Source organism: Eurosta solidaginis, chromosome 5 (assembly GCF_040869045.1).
Source record: "Eurosta solidaginis isolate ZX-2024a chromosome 5, ASM4086904v1, whole genome shotgun sequence".
Taxonomy (NCBI): Eukaryota; Metazoa; Arthropoda; class Insecta; order Diptera; family Tephritidae; genus Eurosta; species Eurosta solidaginis.
The window spans coordinates 145,264,918-145,292,228 of record NC_090323.1 but is presented as its reverse complement, the minus strand read 5'-3'; the positions used below and the strand labels follow the sequence as shown (position 1 = coordinate 145,292,228).

General features: G+C 40.0%; 1 protein-coding gene across 5 annotated transcripts in view; it reads right to left on the bottom strand.

Annotated features, from left to right (window-relative positions):
* Window positions 1-2,297: 2,297 nt before the first annotated feature.
* The window catches only part of Pex10 (peroxin 10), a 151,776-nt gene continuing 126,762 nt past the window's right edge, over window positions 2,298-27,311 (bottom strand). For 2 of the 5 annotated variants that reach the window (XM_067790633.1, XM_067790634.1), the window contains exons 2-3: window positions 3,098-3,391; window positions 2,298-3,033 (exon numbers count right to left, since the gene is read on the bottom strand). In XM_067790633.1, the coding sequence (XP_067646734.1) occupies window positions 2,398-3,033; window positions 3,098-3,391 (930 nt within the window). In that variant the 3' untranslated portion in view covers window positions 2,298-2,397. Of the gene's footprint in view, window positions 3,034-3,097; window positions 3,392-3,490; window positions 3,593-5,352; window positions 5,467-27,311 lie in introns of those variants that run through there. The other 3 variants (XM_067790635.1, XM_067790630.1, XM_067790632.1) reach the window with 3 other exon arrangements.

Genomic DNA, 27,311 nt, shown 5'->3' with positions numbered 1-27,311 from the left:
TGTTGCTACAAACATTGTGAATGATAACTGTGTTATCTTATCTGTCAACTGCCTGACAGGATGTTCAATATGGTTACTTTTTAGCGTTTTGACAGCGTGTTCAATATGGCGGCGCCTATCTTCAGCGGGTGATAGAAAGAGATACAGAATGAGACAGCGATAGTCAATTACAAATCAGGTGATCCAATCACTTTGGAATTTTGACGTCTATGCAGAAGATATCACACTTTCTTATCATTTACAATGGCTACAAAAGCGCAATTGATTTAATAAAAACGTTTATAATAAGTAAAAACAATGCAAAAATGAAATGTGAAATATACAAAAATCGAATTTAAGTTTATCGTTGCCAATTTATATAGATATGAAAGTGGATTAAGGTTTTGAAAGATGTGTAAATTGTAATTTAAAGTGCTTTAGAAATTTGCTAAATTTGCAAACTTTAACAACACATAACTTAAATTATAAGTTTTCTCACTTTAAGATATATATATATTTGTGATCGGGAGAACTCCCTCTTTCATTTGATACCAAGTTAAACCCCGAACTCGGGGGGGGTGCTAAACTAAATCGCTGCCTTCATTTGATACCAAGTTTTACCCCGAACTCGGGGGGTGCTATTCTAAAATTTTCCCACCAAATTTTTATAAAAATTATATAAAACGAACTAAAAGAACAAATTACAATTGCGGTTTAAATCAAAAACCCCACCATAGAACAGTACTCGTAGCGCTAGACCTAGCAAAAGCTTTTGATACGGTCAACCATGGCTCGTTACTGCAAGACCTGGAAGGGTATACCCTTCCCCATGTCTTAAAAGGTGGACCGCAAATTATCTGGGTCGGCAGGCATCGGTGCCATTTAGAAACGAAACATCAAAACCAAGAAGAATTAAACAAGGGGTGCCACAGGGTGGTGTCCTGTTCCCACTTTTGTTTAATTTCTACATATCTAAGCTACCTTCACCACCGCAAGGAGTCACACTCGTTTCCTACGCCGATGACTGCACAATAATGGCCACAGGCCCATGCCCACAGATCGTTGAGCTATGCAATAGAATAAACGGCTACCTCCCTGATCTCTCCAGTTTTTTCGCCTCGCGAAACCTGGCATTATCACCGACTAAATCTTCCGCGACCTTATTTACAACATGGACGTCCCAAATGTCGACCATTTTGAACACGTCGATGGCACTACGCTACCGACTGTCCTACACCCCAAAATCTTGGGTGTGACGTTTGATCAGGATCTACATTTTGGTGAGCACGCAGCCGCAATTGTTCCGAAAATCCAGAGCCGAAATAAAACCCTCAAATTCCTTGCTGGCAGTACCTGGCGCCAGCCGTTTACGTGCTACGCGTCACCCATATGGTCGCCAAGCCTAAAAATTACCCACTGGAAGAAGCTACAGGCCTGCCAAAATACTGCTCTCAGAATCGCAACGGGCTGCCTTCTTATGTCCCCAGAACACCATCTACATATTGAGGCGAGAATACTCCCCATCAGGGAGAGAAATGAGATGCTGACCAAACAGTTCCTGTTGAATACCCAGAAACCTGAGCACCCCAACATACATCTGATTGATGAGCCAGCACCGCCTAGGGGCTTAATAAGTCAAATCCGTAAGCATTTTGAGGAAATACGGCACCTGAGAACCTAGCCGTATGAAGCGAAAAAACACAGCAGGTCAGGTGAACTCCACAAACAAGCGTCGGACCTTTATGCCGGGAATTGCCCGGTGAATCCAGTACTTAAAGAAAAGTATTCAAAACTCGCGGAAAAGGAACGCATACTCCCCAGGGAAACGCGTGTCACTCTTGATCAACTTCGTTCTGGATACTGTAACAGGTTAAACTCTTACCTATCCAGAATCAACCCCGACATACAAAATGTATGCCCCGCCTGCAATGTGCCCAGATGACACCAACCATCTCTTTAATTGCAATGTGGAACCAACGCCTCTAACACCCCTTTCCTTATGGTCCACCCCTGTTGAAACAGCAAGTTTCCTTGCACTTCCGTTAGAGGATATTGATGACAATTTGTGATCGGTCGCGGCTGTTAGGTGGGGCGAAGCACTGCTACAACAACAACAACAACTAAAAGAACAAATAGAACCCAAATCGAAGATCTAGTTCACTTGTTCAGTTGAAAGACCCGGTCAATTGGCCAAGTTCAGAACGAAGCGACCCAACTCTATCCGCCACTGTACATACATAAATAAAATTAAAAGGCTAGTAGAAAAACCAAATATTTTATGGGTTTTACTGCTAGCTTTTTAATTAAGCTTATGTTAATCGAAGACTATAAACAAATTGGTTTTATTAATGACCTAACACAAAACACGACAGATTAACAATTCTGAAATGTTGGTACAACAAAACAACACAATTGATGCTACAAATAATTTTGCAACTGTATTACATTGGATTTCTTCAATTTCTCTCGGCATAATGGACAATCATCTCGTTCGTCCAACCAGTCCATTAAGCAAATCCAACAGAATATATGGCCGCATGGTGTAAGGCTACTGTCGATGCGTGGCTCAAAGCAAAGAATACATTGAGGAGCATCAGACGTTCCACGTTCCAACTCTGTCACATCTTGTTTAGTGCTTAGTATGCGTTGAACTGCATTATTTATTAAATTAAACTTTTTTCTTTGTTGGTCTCTCCATGTTTCGTATACGCTTATCAACAATGAAAATGTGACTTGCATGAATGTTATTAGTCCCAGTATTTTATAACCATATAATGAGAATTCTGGTTGTAACCAATGACGTATGAGCACATAATTAATGCCTATAGTGCGTTTGGAAAGTTGATATTTATTTGCATTTAGGTAGAAAAGCGATTTATGTAATGCCTTAATATATTGCGGTGACAAACGCATTATACGTATAGCTGTTAGTAATTTTTGTTTTGCTTCAGGCACGATTTCTTCATGATCCGCAATGTATTTTTCAAGTTTCTTTAAAATTCGCAAGTATAAAGCATCACCACCAAATTCAAGTATTATCGCAGCTAGTTGTAGCTGGAAAAAATAATAATACAAACTATATTAAATACATACCCACAAATCAAATTAGCATACATACCAAACGTGAAGGAACTTGCACATAATCGTTATCAATTTGTATGATACCTGTGTACTCCTCGCCAAGTGTTTGTAAATTATTTATTGAAGCAAACCCATGGTAAGCGATTTCGGCAAAAAGTTTGCACAATTGATTGTACTTTATCCAGTTACCTGTGCCAGTTAGACGCAGCAAATCGGAGAAATCCTCAGCTAGTTCGCTCGTATATTTAGCATCCTTTTGTACGGATCGCACAATCTCCGGTTGTCGTGCACGTGCATTTCGAAAATCTAAAGGATTACCGCGGCGCAGCATCTATATTTTATGGGAAAGAAAATATGTACAGAAAGTTCACTTAATAACGTTGATCAAAGTGCAAGTAGAAACTTATTGCAGTTTAAATAAAGTAATAACAACTTCAACAGCTGATTTAATGCGCAACAGCGTCGAATTAATTTTGGCCGGCGTATTGATAAACAAGGGCGGCGTCAAATTGAACATTAGAGCTCCGGCGATTAACCACGAGTTTGACTGAATTGTGTGTGTGTCAGTGCAGTCGGGTGATTCGTGACACACGTATTTGTTGTCTGCTACACCAAAGAGGATAAATACAATAAGAGGCGTCACTCGTTATTTTTTTGGCATTTACTCGATGTATACTGAGAGGTAGTCGCTACTTTTTTTTTGGGCGAGATGTTTATAAATGTCTTCTATACATTTTCGTGGGGTATTTGTGTTTATTTTTCGACTGTATTTAATTAATTTATTTAATTCTTTTTCCAAAAATCACAGTTGCACAAGGGGCCTACACGACATGGATAAATGCGAGACAATTAAAAATGTCCCTCTCAGAAAACATTCGGCATCAATTTTTTCAATTTCCAGCGAGATACTCGCCATAAAAAACGAGTAACGGCTCTTATTGTATTTATCCTCTTTGGCTACACGTTGATGAAAATCAAACATTTTTGATTTTTTCATTTGAAGCTTGCTTATTTGATAGTCGCGGGGTGTGATTGACAAAACAGCAGTGTTGTATTTAGTTTGTCTTGACATTAAGGGGACCGTATCGAATCCGACTAAGCACAAAGACAAAGTTTCCATCGCCTTTGACGACAAAGTCCTGTCGGATGCGTAAAAATGCGCGAGCGCTTTCTGCCGATAATATATAATGCATCCTACGGTTGACAAAGATAGACGGAGAGCCAATAGACACGCACATAAATACAAATTCAGTGCGTCACCAATCACCACACCGCTAAAGAGGTTGAGGACGCCATTGGTCGCGCAAAACCATCCAAAGCAGTGGGCCCAGGCGGCATAGCCATGCCGATGCTTAAAAACCTAGGGAAAGAGGGTTTCAAATATTTAGCGCATGTCTTCAACCTGTCTCTTTCCACCTTTGTCATACCCGAGAAATGGAAAATGGCCAAGGTGGTCCCGCTACTAAAGCCTGGGAAACCAGCTAACATAGGTGAATCGTATCGTCCGATATCTGTCCTATCGCCAGTGGCAAAGACGCTTAAAGCCATTTTGCTCCCTTATTTCCAAACAAATTTGCAGCTAGCCCCTCATCAGCATGGCTTCAGAAAACTCCATAGCACTACCACCGCGCTAAATGCCATTATCACCCAGATAAACTGCGGTTTAAATCAATACCCCCACCATAGAACAGTACTCGTAGCGCTAGACCAATCAAAAGCTTTTGATACGGTCAACTATGGCTCGTTACTGCAAGACCTGGAAGGGTCTACCCTTCCCCCATGTCTTAAAAGGTGGACAGCAAATTATCTGGGTGGTCGGCAGGCATCGGTGCAATTTAGAAACGAAACATCAAAACCAAGGAGAATTAAACAAGGGGTGCCACAACTGATCTCTCCAGTTTTTTCGCCTCGCGAAACCTGGCATTATCACAAACTAAATCTTCCGCGACCTTATTTACAACATGGACGTCCCAAATGTCGACCATTTTGAACATCCACGTCGATGGCACTACGCTACCGACTGTCCTACACCCCAAAATCTTGGGTGTGCCGTTTGATCAGGATCTGCATTTTGGTGAGCACGCAGCCGCAATTGTTCCGAGAATTCAGAGCCGTGACAAAATCCTCAAATCCCTCGCTGGCAGTACCTGGGGAAAAGATAATAAACAATTGGGTATGGGCTCAGGGTGAATTCGCACTCGCGCGGGGTTTCCGGGTTCTAAGGGCTAGGGGACTTTGGGGCGCTTAACTCACTCAAGAGAGACCAAGGGGCACTTGCACGGCACTACTTACGTCGCTTGCAATTTGAATAAATAGTAACGCACGAGTTTGAGGCGAAGGAAGCACACTATTGGCGGCACAAATAGATCGATGTGTTGTCGCGTTGATGCTCGCAAAGTTGTGTTCAAAAACAATTAAACAAGTTGACAGGTGTGGTGTGTTGTGTTACAATAAGTGTCTATGTGTATGTATGTATTTGTCTGCTTGTGTCCAGTGTGGAGTGTTGGGTAACGTGTTCTGTGTTCTGTGTGACGCGACCCCTGTGGGAATAATTGAATAATTGCTCATTTGACCATCCCGGCCCCCTAGGCGTATACTTAGCCTAGCAAACGTTGTAACTGTCGCAACGTCTCCACGACGTTGTTTAGCCCGGTGGCGCGTCGGTGATGCGACCGGGGCTGCTGACGATGATGAGTAGCTGGGAGAGGCCGAGATAGTCGACGATGCTGCGGCTGCTGAGAAGTTTGACGTACTACGGGACGGCGGCTTCGTGAGGCTGCGACGGGTGCGTAACTCCCGGCGCGTTGCGTTTCTCTCGACGTTGCAGGTTGGCGACGGCGACGGTTCCCCATGGCGATCGGATTCCCTTGTGGGCCTCGATGGAACATCGTGTGGTGGGGTTGGTAACAAATTTGGCACACGTTGGCTGATGTGCACTCCGTTGCGACATGCGTGTGCGCCAGGCAATTAAGGCAGTACCCGTGCGCGGCTGCCACTTGTCGACGTTGCGGTGGTGACATGCCCCGGAATATGGGACACAGGCGGAGTGCGTGAGGACGACTACAAAGTCTACATCGTAAACGGGTGCTGTTGGCGTCGCGCATCGTTTCGGTCGGGGCAGGCCGCTCCGGTGGAGCCGCTACGGCCCTTGGAGCGCGATTACGCGGTGCTGCGGCTGGGATCGCCATGGGCTGTGCGTTGCTGCGACGCGGCGGAGCTACTGGGGTTTCGTTGTGTCGTCCTACTACATTCCCAGATTGCGTGACATTGGATTCGGTGGTGGCAATCATCTCGGTGTCCATGATCTCTATCGGGAGAGAGAGAAAGTTCGTGTTTTATACGAGGTTGCATGTTAGGGGTAGGCAACTTGTTCAATATGGTAGTGAGGTTTGAGGTAGGGGTATCGTTTCGTAGGTTTCAGATTGAAGGGGTTACTATCTTAATCACTATTGGCAGTCGGCAGGAAGCATAACTTAACTAGCGGTCTAGTTAGCCTGCCATTTTGTGTTCGGAGGTCGACGACTCTGATATGACCGTCAGGTCCATGATGAACCTTTTCTATACGGCCAAGTCGCCACTCAGTGGGGGGGGGGGGGGGGGGGGGGGGAGACATTCGTCGCTTATTAGGACGCATTCTCCAACATTTGGGGCCTTTTGGGTGTCTTTCCACCGGTATCGTTTATGGAGGTCTTTGAGATATTCCTCCTTCCATCGGTGGCTAAATTCGTGATGTAGAACCTTTATTCGTTCCCATCGATTTAGAAGGGAAAGAGAGTCAACACTTGGTTCAGGGGTGGCCAAAAGCGGTGCTCCTCTAAGAAAATGCCCAGGGGTGAGGGCTGTGAAATCGGAGGGATCTTGCGAGAGTGCAGATAGTGGCCTTGAGTTAAGAACGGCTTCGATTCGAGTGAGTAACGTGGTAAATTCCTCGAAATTGAACTTGTGAGTTCCAGCGATTTTTTTGAAATGCATTTTGAAGCTTTTTACAGCTGATTCCCATAAGCCGCCCATATGTGGGGCCCTAGGTGGGATGAATTGCCAATCGATACCTTGGGGTGCGTATTTTGCTATGATTTCTGGGGAGACTTTTTCCGTGAATTTGACAAATTGTCTTTCGGATGCTCTTTTAGCTCCGACAAAAGTTTTTCCATTATAGCTCATCATTTTAGAGGGAAATCCTCGCCGTGAGACGAAGCGAGCAAATGCCGCGAGGAAAGCCGCTGTGGTCAGATCAGAACATAACTCGAGGTGTACCGCTTTTGTTGTGAAACAAACAAAGACGGCGACATAGCTCTTTGTATAGGTGGAAGACTTTAACATGGAGGCTTTTATCTGAAAAGGCCCGGCAAAGTCAACACCAGTGGTGGTGAAGGGCGGAGCGAAGTTACAGCGTTCCGGGGGAAGAGCTGCCATGATCTGAGTGCGCATCCTTTGTTTATGCATAGTGCAAGTTTTACACGTAAATATGCAGCTTTTGATTTGCGGCTTTAAGCGTGGGATGTAGAACTCTTGACGGACCATTTGTTGCATCAGGCGATGTTCAGCGTGTAACATTAACAGGTGGAGGAGATTTAAGTACAGAGAAGCAAATGCGGACTTCTCCGGAATTATTATTGGATATCGTTCGTTATAAGTGAGGGTCGAATTTGCTAGCCGTCCATCGGCACGAAGTAAGCCGTTCATGTCGAGGAACGGGTTGAGGACTAGAAGTGCACTCCTTTTATCAATGGGTTTGGAGGTTTGAAGCATTGATATTTCATGACTGAAGTGATTGGGTGATCGCTATGAGATATACCTTTGCTCTCTGTAGATTCTGGTGACTCAGAGCGGCATGTGGGGGGTTCGGCCTATTATTTACCTTATTTTTAAGGCGTTGTATAAATTGAATCATATACGCAACGACTCGCATGGCTCGGGGGAATGAAGAAAATCTCTCAAGGATGTCGGGTTCATCCATAGAAATGTGAAAGCATTCAAATTTTCGACCTTCGGGGGGTATTATGCTCCGCGCTGGAGCATATGGCCAGGATTCTGGTGATTCTACTAGCCAATTTGGGCCATTCCACCATAAAGCGCTGCTGGCTAGTTGTGGGGGATTGCAACCTCTTGTACCAAGATCAGCGGGATTATCACAACTGGCTACATGTCGCCAAATGGCTGGTCCAAATGGCTGTGCGATTGGAAACGTACGTTTTCCATGTATGGGGTGGTTTTTCCAGCCAGGCTAAGACGATTTCGGAGTCAGACCACAGATACAGTTTCCGATCGTTGAGACTTAAATGAGCTCGTACGGTTGAGACTAACTTGGCTAAGAGGAGTGCGCCGCATAGCTCTAGCTGTGGCAGGCTCACAGTTTTTAGAGGAGCGACCATACCTTTTGAGACTAACAACTGGCTGGTCGTTTTGCCATCGGCTAGCTGTGTTCGCACATATATAACTGCGCAGTATGCCTTTTCGGAAGCGTCGCAGAAACCGTGTATTTCGACTTGATGGTCGGGGGAGAAGTTGACCCATCGAGGTATCTGTATCTCTGAAATTGAGGGCAAATTGTTCGCGAATTGGGACCATTTTAGTAAGCGGAGTGGTTTTACGGACTCATCCCAATCGGTTCCGTCTAGCCATAGCTCTTGAATAAGCATTTTGGCCTGTATCATTACTGGCGATAGCCATCCTGCTGGGTCAAAAAGTTTTGCCACAGACGACAGAATTTGCCGTTTTGTCTTTGCCGATATAGCAGATATTGCTTCGAGGGTATAGGAGAATGAATCTGTAATCGCATTCCATTGAATACCAAGAGTTTTAGTGGTACTCTCTTTTTCAAACATTAGGAAATTCGAGTCCAGTATATGGTCTGGATCTATATCCTTAAGAATTTCGGGGTGATTCGCTGTAATCTTTTTCAGCTGGAATCCTGCTGAGTTGAGCGCTTTTATCACTTGGGATAGTGATTCGCATGCAAGTGGTAAACTGTGCTTCCAGACAGGATGTCGTCTACATACGTTTGTGTTTTTAACACCGGGGTTGCCTTGGGGAATTTGTACCTTATTTCCTCTGCTAGTTCGTGCAGGGTACGAATGGCTAAGAAGGGGGCGCATTTGACGCCGAATGTTACCGTCTTTAGTTTATAGTCAAGTATTTGACTATTTGGGGAATTTCTGAATATGATGCGCTGGTAATCTTGGTCGTCTTTATGCATCAGTATTTGCCTGTACATTTTTTCGACGTCACCATTAAATACGTACTTGTACATACGCCAATTTAAAATGAGAAGCATTAAATCGGGCTGTAATGTGGGGCCAGTGTATAAAACATCATTGAGGGAATTACCTGAGCTTGTTGATTTGGAGGCATTGAAGACTACTCTGACTTTAGTGGTTTTTTTATCTGGTTTTACCACCGCGTGATGGGGAGGTAAAATGAGGTGTATTTACTTTTTACTTTTCTCATATGGATTTACCTTTTCCATATGATCCAATTCGATATACTCTTCCAGGACACCATCATATACTGATTTTAGCTCGCCTTTTTTAAGCATGTTGTTTTCCATACTTAAAAATTGCTGAAGCGCAGCGATTCGGGAGCGACCTAATGCGAGTGTGTCGGGGAATTCGGGTTTGAAGGGGAGTCGTACGATGTATCGACCGTTTTCGGCACGCGTTGTGGTGGCTGCGTAGTAGTCTTCGCAAGCTTTGTCTTCTGGTGTAGTGACTTGCACGGGGGGAAGTCCAGCTCCCAAAATTTTTTGAGCTGGGAGTTCAGATATTCATTTGATATATCTGTCACTTGAGTTGTAAACGAGGAGATTTGTTCCGTCACTTGACCACTCAGAATCCATCCAAAGATGGTATTTTGAGCTAATAATGAATTTGAGATTTTCTCAATACCACTTAGCATTATCTGGGGTATAAGGTCACTGCCTAAGAGCATATCTATTTGAGCAGGTGTATGGCAGTTGGGGTCTGCCAGCTTCAGATGTGCAAATTTTTGCCTATCTTTGTTGTTTAATTTATAGTTGGGGAGCATATTCGTTAGTTGCGGTAATACAATGGCTTGTGCCCGTATTCTTATATCCGTATCGGGGGAAACTAGAGTTAATGAGCAGATTTTATTAGAGTTTTGTACAACTCGTCCGCCCATTCCTGAAATTTCAAAGCTAGAGGTTTCAGTGGGAAGTCTCAACCGGTTCTGTACTTTAGAAGAGATAAACGATCTTTGTGAGCCTTGATCGATTAGAGCTCTCAGTTTGAATAGTTCTCCACGGTGTTCGATGGAGACTATGGCAGTGGCAACAATATTCTGCTTTCATTATTCGAATGAAGTGCTTGTACATTCGATGCATGTGAGCAGCAAGCCCCCTGCTCAGGGTGCATTTCGGGATTTTGCGTCTCTGTACTTTCGGTTCTAGCTGTTGCAACTAGACCTGTTGTTCTTCTGGGGTGAGAACTATTTTGGGGGGTATTTGTATTGCCATTCATGTGGAGCATTGAATGATGTCTCCTTTGACAATACACACAGTCAAAATTAGTGTCACAATCTTTCAAAAGGTGGGAGTGTGAAAGACAATTGATGCATAGGCCTTTGGTTTTTACGACGTTGTATCTGTCATTTATTGACATCCTTTTGAATTTCTCGCAAGATCTTAGGGCATGACTCTCTGCGCAGGCTTCGCACGAACCATATCTATTTTCAGACATATACGTTTGCGATCGATTGTAGCTTCGATTTCTGTTATTCTGATTGCTGGCTTGGGGTTTTGTGAAACTTCTATAACTATCATTTTGTGCATTTTTTGGATTGAGTGTTTTTGTATCTACCCTCTCTGCGATTTTATATTGGGTGGTTAGGAAGTCTTTCATTTGTTGCCATGTAGGGACTTTTTTACGGGACGTTAACGACTGTTCCCATAATAATAGCGACTTTTCTGGTAATGCTGAGGCGCATATGTGTACCAGAATCGGATCCCAGTTATCCGTTGGGATATTCTGGGTGGATAGAACTGATAGACAGTTGCTTACGGTGGACTGTAATTTAATAAACTCTTCGCTTTGTTTCCCTCTGAATTTTTGGTAAACTCATTAAAATTCCTATTTGTTTATCTACCAGTGCTCGAGTGTTTTCGTATCTCTCTTTAAGAGCTTCCCAAGCCAGATTAAAATTACCATCGCTTAGAGCGAATTGCTTAACTATAGTGCCTGCCTGGCCTTTGGTTTTGTTCCTGAGGTGGTACAATTTTTGTGCTGGTGATAGTTTCGGATGGTTTATGTAAACGGCGGTGAACATGTCCCGGAAGGACGGCCATTGTTCATACCCTCCGTGAAACTCCTCCGTATCACAAGCTGGCACTTTGAGGTAAATGCCTGAGTTGACCTCTTTTATTTGAGGCTCGTCGACTCTCGGGGGTGGAGCAGGTGCGCTACTTGGCTTTAATATGTTGAGCTGATCGGAGATCTTGGCTTTGGTTTCTTCATATAGGTCAAGGCAGTGTTCGTATTTAGATTCTGCGGAAGCTTTGAAGCCATCGGGTAAATCGGAATCCTCAGCTTCCAAGATATTATCGTATGTGGGCTGCAAGCGAGCCCAAAAATCATCGAGACTATTATTTTTTATTATCAGAACTGATTCTGTATTGTCTTCGATTGCGGACTGTGAAAACTTTGTGCAGTACTTTATAAGTCTGTCACCTTCCGCAATGAATTTTGCGGCCGAAAATTCTTTGTTTTTTGGTGTTGCCCCTTGTTTTGAGCGGGTATTGTCGGCAGGGCTACTTTGGGCCTTTTCCTCATCAACTGTCTTTGATACAATTAATTTCGGTGGTGGGGTAATTTTTTGAACTTACGTTGGTTTTTGTTTTTTAACAAAAAAGGTATTATTATGTATGTAAGTAAATGTATAATTTTAGGTGTATTTTTTGGGGTATGGGGTTTTATCTGTATGCGCTGCTTATGTTTTGCTCGCAAGTGTTATTTCTAATTTGGCTTTTTATCCTAAATATATGCTAATGCTAATTTGAATTACTACCGCTTATTTTTACCTTATATTTTTTTGTAAATACTTACAGTATTTTTTTATGTAATTTACTGTGTAAGTACTTTTACTATTTTTTGCTGGGTTACGGTTTACCGAAATGTATATATGTAGGTTTGTTAGCTAGCGAGGGTGGGCTGTATACACGTTTGTGTGTATGCCTATTGTTATAGGTATACAATAATAAGCAACAGATCAAAATGTTTCAATTCTCTGTTTTGGTTCGATTTTCTTTTCGCTAAATGTCCTTATGTTGGGTGCAAGGAACTTAATTTCTTATGCAGTTATGGACTGCCGCTTTGTAGCTTGTAAGCGTTTGATATACGTACGCCGTATGATGATTTGTTGGGATTTAAAGCAGTTAGACTTTTTTTTTTTTTTGTTACTGCTTATTTTCTTTATACAATCCTGCCTTTGATAGACTTATGAATATAAGTGGATACTTGAATTTGAAGTTGTTGTTGGAGGATTATTGGTGTTTAACAACATGAAAAAATAAGCAGCAGAGCCGAGTTCGATATTTTATTTTTAACTAGGTATATATGTATGTATGTATGCCTATATACATAAATGTATTTAATATTGGGTTTTTATTTTTTTGTGTTCTGCGGTACAGTAATATGAAATTGGTAGGGGGTTTGAAACCAACGGGGGATATCTTATACGTATTTATACCGTACGTAACCAGGTGATTTTTTCTTTTTTTTTTGAATTTTCCAGAGAAATTAGAGTGTTTGCAGGAGAAACAAATTCTCGCTGCCTATACGGTTTTAGAAGAAAGCCCGTATAATATCAATATATGTAAATATATGGAAATTGGTGACGATACAACTCACTGCGATTTTTTAGGGGGTTAAAATGTTTCATTTAGGGGGTGGGTTGGATCCAAACTTCCTTTGTAGTTGATTCCCTCGCTGTCCGTCTATCTACGTTCTTGTTCCTTCTTATGGTGGTGTTGCTGTTGTTGTTGTTGTTATTGTTGCCTTTGTTTTTCTTGTTGGCGTATCGATGTTGATTTTGTTTCTTGTTGTTTACAGGTGATTTTTGTATTTTTTTTTTGTAAGTTTATGTGTCTTTTTCAATAGTTCAGTATCCTTTAATTTTTGATTTTCTTAAACTTTTTATTTTTTGGTTTTTTAATCACCCTACTGTATATATGTTATTTCGTCTTTCACCGTTCTTTTCTTTTTGGTTTTTTGAGTATGTATGTATGGGAATTTGTCTTCACAGCACTTTTTTTTTTTTGTTATGTGCGGGAAATTATTATATATATATATAATATTATTATATATATATATATCCGGCTCGAAGGACCATAAACAATTGGGTATGGGCTCAGGGGAATTCGCACTCGCGCGGGGTTTCCGGGTTCTAAGGGCTAGGGGACTTTGGGGCGCTTAACTCACTCAAGAGAGACCAAGGGGCACTTGCACGGCACTACTTACGTCGCTTGCAATTTGAATAAATAGTAACGCACGAGTTTGAGGCGAAGGAAGCACTTTATTGGCGGCACAAATAGATCGATGTGTTGTCGCGTTGATGCTCGCAAAGTTGTGTTAAAAAACAATTAAACAAGTTGATAGGTGTGGTGTGTTGTGTTACAATAAGAGTCTATGTGTATGTATGTATTTGTGCTTGTGTGCAGTGTGGAGTGTTGGGTAACGTGTTCTGTGTTCTGTGTGACGCGACCTCTGTGGGAATAATTGAATAATTGCTCATTTGACCAGATAAAGAAACGCTCATGACTACATACAAAGCAATTAGCCAGCCGATTACGTGCTACGCGTCACCCATATGGTCGCCAAGCCTAAAAATTACCCACTGGAAGAAACTACAGGCCTGCCAAAACACTGCTCTCAGAATCGCCACGGGCTGTCTTCTTATGTCCCCAGAGCACCATCTGCATAATGAGGCGAGAATACTCCCCATCAGGGAGAGAAATGAGATGCTGACCAAACAGTTCCTGTTGATTACCCAGAAACCTGGTCATCCCAACAGACATCTGATTGATGAACCAGCACCGCCTAGGGGCTTAAGGAGTAATCTCCGTAAGCATTTTGAGGAAATACGGCACCTGAGAACCCAGCCGTATGAAGCGAAAAAACACAAGCAGGTCCTTGGTGAACTCCATAAACAGGCGTCGGACCTTTATGCCGGGAATTGCCCGGTGAATCCAGTACTTAAAGAATATTATCCAAAACTCGCGGAAGAGGAACGCATACTCCCCAGGGAAACGCGTGTCACTCTTGCTCAACTTCGTTCTGGATACTGTAACAGGTTAAACTCTTACCTATCCAGAATCAACCCCGACATACAAAATGTATGCCCCGCTTGCAATGTGTCCCCACATGACACTAACCATCTCTTTAATTGTAATGTGGAACCAACGCCTCTAACACCCCTTTCCTTATGGTCCACCCCTGTTGAAACGGCAAGTTTCCTTGGACTCCCGTTAGAGGATAATGATGACAATTTTTGATCGGTCGCGGCTATTAGGTGAGGCGAGCATTGCTACAACAACAATAACAACAGCAGCGGGTTAGGGGAATATACCCGCGGTAGGTATGCCTGTCGTAAGAGGCGACTAAATACCAGATTCAAGGGGCTGTGTAGCGCAACCTTTCAGGTTGCCAGCGCAATATATAGCTTCTCCAAACCCAATTTTCAACCTCACCTATCCGCGGCGAATCCTGTTTCACTAACAGACGAGGCTCTGGCGACCCCAAGCTCCTCATGGAACTTGGGGGTAGGGAGGGAGGGAATGGCCTGAAGGTTTAATGTGGCCACATAAATCGTTCCCGAGATGGTCGGGCTAGCACCTTAATGGTGCTATGGTACCGGAGCGTACCGGATTTGTATCCGGCAAAGGACCATCACATCGATAACACTCCCCAAAGCCTTCGGGGAGCAACCTTACAATATGTTTGTGTAGAAACATGAGTTGGTCCATTGCTGCATTACAGTGGAGTATAATGGTAAGTACTCCAGTGGAACACATGATCCAACGATTTTAGCAGGGATATTCACGCCCGAACGCTATGGTTTCTCAATGCAAATGTTGATCATTGTAAATCTTACCAAGTAGCGCAACTAACAGCTGATCGGTGAAAATTCGCACATTTACACGCACAGTTCTCGGCTCAGTTTCAAAAAAAAACTTTAGATTATTTAGCTCAAATTTTAAAGTGAGACAATCCTTACAAATTTATGTACATAGAATATATAAGGCGTGTTTGTTGTTATTAAAACAATATTTTTATTTATATTAAAGCTTTTATCATTTTTTTTTAACTTTCAAAAAGCTCCGAACACCATTCCTTCATTATATGTCATTCGACTGCCTATTTCACTGCCTTCCACTCTGTTCGCAACATAAACCCAATTTAAGCTGCCAAACTATATAGTAAGCAATGATGTTGATAGAGGAATGTTTGAGTTTGAATGTCTGACAATAATTGAATTTATTAAAGAAATTCTTTCTCTTTTATAGATAATTTCTTAACCTACAGATTCATAATTATCCTAATACTAACAAACTAAAAATATGTACATTTGTAATAGTGGTATGCATACATGTAGATTTGTATGCAAAGTCAGCAGATTGATATTCATGTAAAATGTTTGTATGTGAATATTTGGTTAATTCACATTATTGGTTGTATGTAAATATTTTGGTGACAAACTAACATTAACGATCGGCAGTGTATTGACCGGAGTGTGTGACTAAGCAGAATTTATTATGTGTGAACTGACAAAGATTTCATATTCGGCATTCCATTGATGTTAGCTAACCGCTGTGTTAGGTCAATGTAATTTATGTCGCATAATATTGTAATATGATTATGCTATTACTAAAATGTATTGGCATAGAAGTTCATGGTGCGTAATGCCGGAAATGTATTGCATAGGTGGGCATGACGCATAATGCTACACCATCCGCCTTAGAAAAAGAGGATTATATAATTGTTTTGTGAACAATTGTATAAGACTCTTTGTTCGCATTTTAAATGATTTTAGTATTTTACTGTAACTTGATATTGTAGTGAAAGAGTTTGTGTACTTTGTTTCGAATTTGCTGACCTTGATACTTTTATTATTTTTACATTTTATATATATATTTTTTTTCAATGCTTTGTACATATCTTTTTTTCAAAATTTTAAATTTAACGATTATTTTACGTATAAAAATTTTTTAAATTTAACAATTATTTTACTTATTTTACTTATTCTATTTATTGTACAGCGGCCACCGTGGTGTGATGGTAGCGTGCTCCGCCTATCACACCGTATGCCCTGGGTTCAACTCCCGGGCAAAGCAACATAAAAATTTTAGAAATAAGATTTTTCAATTAGAAAAAATTTTTTCTAAGCGGGGTCGCCCCTCGGCAGTGTTTGGCAAGCACTCCGGGTGTATTTCTGCCATGAAAAGCTCTCAGTGAAAACTCATCTGCTTTGCAGATGCCGTTCGGAGTCGGCATAAAACATGTAGGTCCCGTCCGGCCAATTTGTAGGGAAAATCAAGAGGAGCACGACGCAAATTGGAAGAGAAGCTCGGCCTTAGATCTCTTCGGAGGTTATCGCGCCTTACATTTATTTTTTTTTATTTAAGGGCAATACCCGTGTACTGTCGATGGGGTCGTGTTGTAGCAGTACGCGAAATACCTGAGGTATTCGTCCCAATCATCTTTATCACTGGATATGTATGAACGTACATATTCGTTAAACGTCCTATGACTACGTTCTACAGTGCCCGAAGTTTGATGATGGTATGGTGTTGAGGTTTTATGCTCAATTTTTAACAGTTTGCATAGTTCTTCGAATAAGCAATTTTTGTATTCGGTTCCCATGTCTGTTAGGATTGTTTTCATGCAACCATAAATCAGAATGAAGTGCTCAAATACAGCTTTAGCAACTGTCATCGCGTGTTTGCTCGGAACTGGAATGGCTACCAAATATTTGGTGAGATCGCATATGATGGTAACTGCGTATTCGTTTCCGTTTATTGATCTCGGTCATGGTCCGACCGTATCGATCTGTACTATATCAAAAGCCTTCGGAGGCGTCTCCGTTATTGTCATTGGCTCTTTTATATGCTTATTTATTTTGTTTTTCTGACAGTGGATGCAGCTCTTTACGTATTTTCTTACGTCATTTTAATGTTTAGCCAGCTATATTTCTGCTTGATTTTATTTGTCATGCGATTTATTCCTGGGTGGCCACCACTAATAGGATCGTCATGATTTTTTTGCAGAATTTCCTTAATTTTCCCGGGTTTAGTCATATATATAACCTCTGGGGTTAGTGCAATTGTTAGTTCGGCGGCCTCCGTGGTGTGATGGTAACGTGCTCCGCCTATCACACCGTTTTCCCTGGGTTCAACTCCCGGGCAAAGCAACATCAAAATTTTAGAAATAAGATTTTTCAATTAGAAGAAAATTTTTCTAAGCGGGGTCGCCCCTCGGCAGTGTCTGGCAAGCGCTCCGATTGTATTTCTGCCATGAAAAGCTCTCAGTGAAAACTCATCTGCCTTGCAGATGCCGTTCGGAGTCGGCATAAAACATGTAGGTCCCGTTCGGCCAATTTGTAGGGAAAAATCAAGAGGAGCACGACGCAAATTGGAAGAGAAGCTCGGCCTTAGATCTCTTCGGAGGTTATCGCGCCTTACATTTATTTTTTTTATGTTTCCTATTTCAATAAATTTTCCTACTGCAGTATAATTTCTTTTAAACAATTTGTCCCTTAAGGACAACTGTATTCGTACAAGGCCCAAATTTCCGGCTTCTCTTTCGAGCCTGGTAAAGAATTGTCCTAAGTCAATCTTATCCTCAACAACTAGGTTGCTTGTATCAAAATCGCTACAAATTTTCTTTCCTTTTTTGAAATAGAATTTCGAAGGATTGAATACGAGCTCGACTAGTCTTTTTACTTCAAATTTATTTAGCGCTTCATATATTTTGGGGTTATCTGTATGACTTTCTTTAATTTTAATGTTATTTGTTATATTTTTAGCTGCTGATCTAGTTGAAACTTTCATTATTTTGCATGCTTCCACTGACATTTCTTTTAAATTTGTTATGTTAATGCGAGACAATGCGTCCGCGACGTGATTTTCTTTTCCAGCAATGTACTCCACTTCGAAATCATATTCTTCTAAATCGAGTCTTACTCGTGTTAACTTAGATGAAGGACTCTTCATCGAGAAAAGGTATGTTAAAGGGCAATGGTCGGTTTTAATTATGAATTTTCTCCATAAACATATGGTCTAAAGAAGGCTATGGCCCAATGGATTGCTGCTAGTTCTTTTTCTATTCTAGCTTTGTTTGTTTCGCCTTTTGTAAAGGATCTAGAAGCGTAAGCAATTGGCAACTGTTTGCCATCATGTTCTTGGCTAAGGACTGCTCCGCAAGCATACCCACTAGCGTCTGTTGTTATGCAGAATTCTTTATTGAAGTCGGGGTATTGCAAAAGTTTTGGGCTGATTAATGATTCCTTTAAATAGGCAAAAGCTTTTGGACATTCTTCTGTCCAATCGAAGGAAACATTCTTTTTGCAAAGATTAGTTAACTTTCTTGAGTATTCTGCGAAATTCGGTACAAATCTTCTGTAATAATTGCAGAACGCTACGAATCTTTTAACTTCATCTGCTGTTTTTGGTGTTGGGTAATTTTGAACTGTTTCAAATTTGCTTGGGTGGGGTAGTATTCCCTCGCTTGTGCATTTATGTCCTAAATAAAACACTGGCATTGAAAAGCCCTAACGGACGTACTAAAACGAAGAAAGAATGCGAGGGTAGTTTCAAGCCGGAGCGCACTACTGTTGTGAAATGTGGGAACGATACCGATTATGCAAAGCAAATCCGTCCAGCGCAAGCTCTACGAAGGTGTTCCAGCCAAATTTCGGTTCAGTTGGGAAGGCCCATGCAAAGTTGTGAAGAAGATCAGTGATACCATCTACCGCATACAAACAACTGGGAAACCACGGATTAGAAGAGTGGTTCATTTGGAGAGGCTAGCAGCGTCTAGATCGAGAGATTTGTCTGATCGGGACGATCAGACTTAGGTGGAGGGCAGTGTAACGAATGTTAGCAGCACTGAGCGATGCTATCGTCTCTAAGCCGATGCTAAGCAGTGACGTGAATGCACATCAATAATGCAATCATTATGTATATACATAAACGAAACAATAACTGCGTCTACATATATGTACCATGTACGTATACGAGCAGCGGAGAGTCAATGCACTAACACATGCATATATCTGAGAAGTTTGAGAGCTACTGGACTAGTAGATTCTGGAAGCGCCTAAAAGATGTATAAAATTGTGCAATTTTAGTTATAGCTGAGAAGCTTGAGAGCTCATGGACAATGCTAGTAGATTCTAGAAAAATGCGAACGAGGAAACCAAAGAGTATAAAAGGCGACAGATGTAGAGGCGCTGTAATTCAGTTTGAGTTGAGCTATCAATCAGTTTGATTAAGCACGCGATCTGGCGGCCAATAGTAGAGTTTCATTTGAGTTATCAATCAGTTTGGTTATTAAGCCAGCGAGTAGCAAAGTATAAGTGTTATTGTGAAGTACTTTAATAAAGGCCATTTTTCCATTATTCAATATTGGAGTTATTTATTCAACAGTTTAGTGATTCGAACTTAGCAGAGGATTGCAAATAAGAGGATTTGTAGCAAATTCGTTACAATAAGTTACCTCTTCGCTGAAGAATAGGCATTTATCTGGATGTAATTTTAAGTTGTATTTCCTACAAGTAGAGAAAACATCTCTTAAGTTTTTCAGCATGTGTTTTTCTGAACACCATAGTACAACTAAATCATCCATATATAGAAATGCTTGGGATGGTTTGAGGCCTGCAAATGCCAGTGTCATCATTCTTTGGAATGAGTTTGGTGCTACTTTTAATCCATAGGGTAGTCTTTTGAATCTATATGTACCATTTTCTGCTGTGAATGAGGTTATATCTCTAGAATCTTGGTGTAATTCTATTTGGTGAAAACCTGACATAAGGTCAAGGCATGAAAAGTATTTTGCTCTTCCAAGTTAGTCTAAAATATCATCAATTCTTGGAAGTGGGAATTTATCCGCTGCTAGTTTTTTGTTTACTTGTCTGTAGTCAACTACCAGTCTCCATCTTTTTTCTGTATTACCTGGAAGTGATTTTTTAGGTACCAGTAAAATTGGGATGTTGTACTCTGATATTGAGGGTTCTATAATGCCATCTTCGATCAATTTATTAACCTGTTTACTTATTTCCCCTTTTTGTGTCTCGGGAAATCTATAGTTTTTTATGTATACCGGTGTGTCATCTTTCATGTGTAATTTTTGCTTGTAAAAATTATTAGAGGAAATTGGTTCTATTTCCAGTGCAAATATGTCTACGAATTCTGTGCATAATGAGGTTAATTGTGAATTGACACATTTTGGGAAATTTTTAGTTAATCTTTTTAACTTTTCTGTGTCATTACTCTGTTTATTGTGTGTGTTTGTTTTAATTAAATTGTAGTCATCTAAAGTTTCAGTATGTATTTTGTAATTTTGAATAGTTGTGTTTTTATGTGTGGTGTTTATAATTCTGACGAAAGTTTGATCTTTATTTGTGATTGTGTTCGCTATGAAAACGCCTTCAGATAATTGTTGATGGGGTATGAAGATGGTTTTATTATCAGTGTTTACTGTTACTTGTCTAATGACTTCAGATCTAGCAGGGATCGTAATTGTGTTGGCAGACAGATAATTTGTTAAGTACATTGTAATTGTTTGGGGAAAATCATATGGTCTTAGGATTAGTTTATCCTCTGTTTTGCCATAATTTAGAATACAATTATATTTCTTTATAAAGTCCAAACCTATTATTCCATCGCACGGTATTGGAAAGTCGTCTTCTACGACGTGAAATTTGTGATAAATTAGAAGGTCATCGCCTTTTAAATCAGCTTTAATTGTGCCTAATGTACTGTTTATACCCTGACCAATGCCCTTTAAATCTGTTATTTGTTCTGTATTTATTTTTGTATGATTAAGTACTTGATTCTTTTTAATTATGGAGATATCTGCTCCTGTGTCTACTAAAAAATTTCAAATTGAGTTATTTAATGATGTTTTTGTAGATATATAACTATTTAAGTGTAGATTTAGTACACATATTTTCCTATCTACTGATTTTGAAGTGGAGTTTCTTGGTTTTCCTGCTGGGTACAATTTCGCACGTTACGCGTATGATTGTACTGTCTATTGTCATTTTGGGTTCCTCTTTGAGCATTGTTATTTGTTCTTGAATTATTGTTGTATCTTGGCTGTGGTCTAAGTCTTCTGCCTCGGTAATACCCATAGTTTTTACTTCGGTAACCTCCGCGGAAATTACTTCGATATTGATTTTGTTGACGTATATTTAAAATTGTGTTCGAGCTGCCTGTGATTTCCGTGCAGCTGTTTGTGAACTTTGAGATTGCGTCGTTCATTGTTGTGAATGTTCCCGCCTGCATAATCATTATCACTTTTTCATTGGAGCAGTTCTTACACATAGCTTTGACTGCTGCTTGGGTAGCATATCTCGTTGCCAAGTCTGGGTTTAATCCGTCCGAGATATAGGCTCCCTCCAATGACCTAGTTATCTTTTCTATTTCTGCAGTATACCGGTTTGCAGTTTTGCTGCGCTGTTGGATATTTACTAGTTTTGCTGTCAAAACTTCTACTGATTCGCCTTTTATTGCTGTTCTTAATTTTAATTTTATTTGCTCAATTGTAGTTTTGGCGCTAATAAAATTTCTTGCGGTGCCCTTTAGCTTGGTCTTTATCATGGTTATCGCTAAAGCTTCATGATTGTCCTTGATTTGATCTAGAATATCAAGAGCATCTAAGAAACTATGCAAATTTTCAGGCTTGCCATCGAACTCTGGTAGCACTGAGGTGGCAGTTTTGATAAATTCTACTACTGTTTGCGCCATTGTGACGTTTATGAGGGGTATATGTAGTGATTTATGTTCTTCCCCTGATGAAGTTTACTCAATGATGGTGAAGGGGTACGGTTTCTTGAAGGTTCGGTTAGAACGGAGTTAAAATCAATTTGAAAACTTTCTTCTATAGTAGTTGGTATGGGGATTTCGATGTTATATCTTGCTAATGAAGATACTAATTTATCCCGTACTGTTGAAAAAATTTGTTGAGCCTCTTTTTGGTGATCGTTAGTAAGTATGCCATTTACTTTACTGATCAACTCTTTTATAACATTTAACGCTTCTAAAATTATGTTCAAATGTTTTGCTATCGTTTCTGTTTTTATGGTAATATTTTTGTTTATGCACTTGTATGATTTATCGGCTTTTAATTTTTCTTCTGTTAGGTTATCATGGATTTCTTGCCATGTATTCATTTCTCTTTGAAATTTCCTTTAAACTCTTTGTACATTATTCAATTGTCTCAATTTGTTTTTATATAATTTTTTATTAGAATTGCAATTGCGACAATCAAAAATGTAGTTACACAAACAAAAATAGTTAACCATTTATCGGAGATTTCTTCTTTATTTTCTATAATTGCTTTTGGTTCGTACTTGACCAATTTATTTTCGAGATTGTTTTCTGTATTTTCCTTACCAACTTTGTATCTGTTAATATGTCTGGTTAATATGGTTTTCAACCATGCCATTTTTAAAAATTAATGAAGAAAATTTGTATTAAATTTTTATTTATTTATTTATTTGTCAACCAATACATGACTTAGTATTATGTTTTAATTCTAAAATTTGCAATTTTGTTTTGTTTTAAAAAATTTTGTTTCATTTGGGAAGACCATTCGTAATATCCTAGCTGTTTCTTCTTCCCTTGTTGTAGGGTTTTTCACATCTTCTATTGTAGGTTCCCTCTGCATACCTATTTTCTTCCAAAATGGTTTCAACCATCAAAGCTCTTTTTCATAATCTACCTTTCCTTTATCTATAATTACTTTATCTTCCCATGCAATGGGATGTTCCCAGTATTTAGCTGGCATTCCAATTTACTCAAAAAGTTATATTTATTTTTTTTTTTTAAATAAACAAATTTGTTCAACGTTTAACATATATGTTCTTCCTATTTCTATTTTATTAAATTTTCTTTACAACGAATCTTTTCTTCATATTAATTATTTTCAATTCCTACTTAGAGAAAAAAAATTAAGCAAAAACTGTCGTTTTACGTAGCCATATATGTATGAAGGATGTAAATATGTAAATATGTCAGCATTACTTGTCCGTTGGTTGTTTGAAAATAGTTCCTTGGTTTGTGTTTGTGATTGCTTTTGCGGATGCGTTATCGGGTTTTTCCTTTCAAAGTATACGTTTTTCCAATTTGGCAGGATTTTTTTTTATTTATTGTCCTGCTTTTCAAACTGGTATAATTTCCTCCAGTCAGATCGTCTTAGCAATATTTGCTTGTTCAGCAAATTTTTATGCTTATTAAGGATCGAACTGGCAGGATCGCCATGAAATGTTCGAATTAATAAGAGGAATGTTTGAGTTTGAATGTCTGACAATAATTGAATTTATTAAAGAAATTCTTTCTCTTTTATAGATAATTTCTTAACCTACACATTCATAATTATCCTAATACTAACAAACTAAAAATATGTACATTTGTAATAGTGGTATGCATACATGTAGATTTGTATTAATGGTACGCATACATGTAGATTTGTATGCAAAGTCAGCAGATTGATATTCATGTAAAATGTTTGTATGTGAATGTTTGGTTAATTCACATTATTGGTTGTATGTAAATATTTTGGTGACAAACTAACATTAACGATCGGCAGTGTATTGACCGGAGTGTGTGACTAAGCAGAATTTATTATGTGTGAACTGACAAAGGTTTCATATGCGGCATTCCATTGATGTTAGCTAACCGCTGTGTTAGGTCAATGTAATTTATGTCGCATATTGTAATATGATTATGCTATTACTAAATTGTATAGGCATAGAAGTTCATGGTGCGTAATGCCGGAAATGTATTACATAGGTGGGCATGACGCAGAATGCTACAGTATCACTGATCTTCTTCACAACTCTGTACGGGCATTCCCAACTGCACCGAATCTTGGATGGAACACCTTTCCGCCGGTGAGGGTTGTATAACAGTACCAAATCTCCCTTCAAGAAACCTTCCGAATTATTGTTCTCATCGTACCTGCGTTTTATCGTACTACTCTATACCCTGGTTCGTTCCTTCACACTCTGTTGATTGGCCAATGAACTACTTCGTAGAGCTTGCGCTGGACGGATTTGCTTTGCATAATCAGTATCGTTCCGACGCTTCACAATAGTAGTGTGCCCTGGCTTGAAAGCACCCTTGAATTCTTTCTGCGAAATTCTTTCCTTCGTTTTAGTACGTCTGTTAGGGCTTTTCAATGCCAGTGTTTCTCTCACAGGTACCTTCGGTTTTGATTTGTTTGGCCCATTCGTTCCATCAACCCTTGCCCGATCTGCTGCCTCTAACTTTTGCGGTTTTTGTCGAATCTCTTTCACCAGCCCTCGATTACTGCTGAACCCTTCTTCCAAACTGAAGTTAAGTGGTATATCCTGGTTCTTATAGCGCATAATATTTCTCCGCATATCGATCCTGATGTCATGGTCAACTAAGAAGTCCACTCCCACACCATGACCTTTCCAATTAATACCTCACATACCACTTCTCCTTGGACTTGGTTATACTCGCCAGTGACCGTACGAAACCTTGCTCCAGGTAACTCTCCTGTTGACCAAGTCAGATCGGATTAAGGAATGCCATCCTGCTTTCCTTCGACGGCAAGACTGCTCGATTTTCTTCCAATTTGCGACACAGATACCACAGGACATTCAATAGCTGGGGCAAGTTTTCGTTCTTTACATCTGACACGCTCTTGCTTATCCCCTCCATCTTTGCGTTTACAGCCACCCACATTGTTGGAACTATTAGGACCAAGATCGCAATGACGTGCAATTTGACCGGGCTTCCCGAATTTGAAGCATTTGATAGCTCTTTCACTCCACTTTTGCGATCCTTTCAGCGCCTCCAATATTGCGTCTACCAACTCTGGCCTTTCTACTTCCACACGGCGTGCTTTGAAAACTGGCTTACACAGAACCGACGCTGTTTCCTGAATCAGAGATTGTGACACCGTTTCTGCGAATGTTGGCTTTGGATTCGCATATGTAGCCCGCTTCGTTTCCACATCTCGTATGCCATTTATGAAGCTCTGGATTTTTACCTTTTCAGTGTATTCCACGGGTGCGTCCGCATTTGCAAGATGAGCCAATCTTTCAATATCTGGAGCAAATTCCTGCAATGTCTCATTTGCTTTTTGGTAGCGGTTTTGCAACTCAATTTGGAATTTGTTTTCTATGCTCGCTTCCATAACGTCGTTATACAGCAGCCATCAATGATTCATAGTTGTTCCGCTCTCCTTCGGGAATCGTCTGTAGGATTTCGGCTGCTGGCCCCTTCAATGCCACGAACAGTGCAGCAACTTTATCTTCCGCATTCCAGTTGTTCACTGCTGCGGTCTTCTCAAACTGTAGCTTGAAGACCTGGAAAGGAACAGAACCGTCAAAGGACGGTGTCTTTACCTTCGGATTGCTTGCTGAACAGCTGGGCGATTTATTTGTAACTGCTCCATACGACCTTTCAAATCATCGACTTCTGCCTGAAATTGAGCGAATTTTGCATCCTGCGCTTCCAGTTTTGATGATACCCTTATTTCCTGTTCTGACAGTTGCGAAGATATGTGTCGTCGTGAAGTGCCGATGAAAAAGAATAGGGTCAATCCTTTTGTTGGATAAAAGCCGCTATTTATTTCTATAAAGAAATGTACATACATATTTAACAAAGTCACACAAATAATATGCCCCTATTACCGTTTACAACTCAACTTAGTTGGGTTGTAATTAAAACAACTCAACTTTAAGACAACTCAACTCCTGTTTGGTATTACGAATTACAACTTATTTCAGTTGAAATTGAATTGAGTTGCCAACTTCAGAAAGTGATGATTTGACAGATAAATAAACAGCTGATCAATTTGTGGCAGAAATTTAAGCATTTTCAAATGTGATTTTTTTATTAATATTATATGAAATCTATTTTATAATGACAAACATGTTGGTGATTGACATTTCGCGAATACGGAAAACATTCGCGTGATCATTCCAATCCCTTGGAACTACCAAGCACCAAGTAAGAAAATGTTTAAGTGACAAACAAATAATGAGTTTCATATGAAGTTATTTTGCAGATTTGAAAGGAAGCATTTTACTCAGTACTAAACAAAATTAAGGACCATTTCCGCATACGCGTTCGTATTTTAAAATTATGCGCCGTACTCCTATTCCTTGCTGACAGCAGCTATCAAATATGATGTGGAAATGATTTTGGTGTTGGACTGGTTTTAGATATTATTGAGGAGAATATTTGTGTGAAGTAGATTAAAACCTAAACAGAAAAAACTGTATTTTACTCAAATAGGATTCCCAGGAGTAGTGATAAGTATCAATGGGACTCGCATAATTATTTCACCTATTTTGGCTGCATCCGAACTGCGGCCAGCCACGTCCAACTAAAGTCAAAAAGTTATTCAATGTAATTCGTTTAAACGTTGTTTTTTCTAGAAATGTGTACAAAATTGTTGATTATTGTTTGATTAAAAAAGGTTTAACTACCGGCTTTAAATGTTTTGCTTTTTTTTGGTAACGTTTTATAAGCCCGTGCACCATCTAACTCTTATCAAAGGTGGTATCGAAAGACGGGTTTCCATCTCCGTTTTTAGGATTCGAGAGCGGAAATTAAAAGTTTTATTTCTTTTGAAAGATATTTACAAAAACCCACAAAATGGCCCGAGAGGGTACGAAATATGAGGCCCGTTCCACAGTTTTTTTTGCACAGAACATCTTTCTGCGTTGGCGGCCTTTGGCCGCGATTCGTAAAAATAACTCTGGTTGGGTCCAACACCTTTCTGCATAGCTGTGTACAAAAAATCTGACAAAATACAACAACCACATGAAATTAGATTTTATTAGAAATAAAATTTTTAATTTTTGTGGTAATTCTTTACGACAGCATGACACTGCTAATACGTGTCCAAAAATATCGAGAGAGGTATTAAACGATGCGTCTTGGCATCAGTATTAATAATCCGAAGGCGGAAAATAAAAATTTTAACTCCTTCAAAAGATATTAAACAAAAACCGAAAAAAGACAACAACATTACAACAAC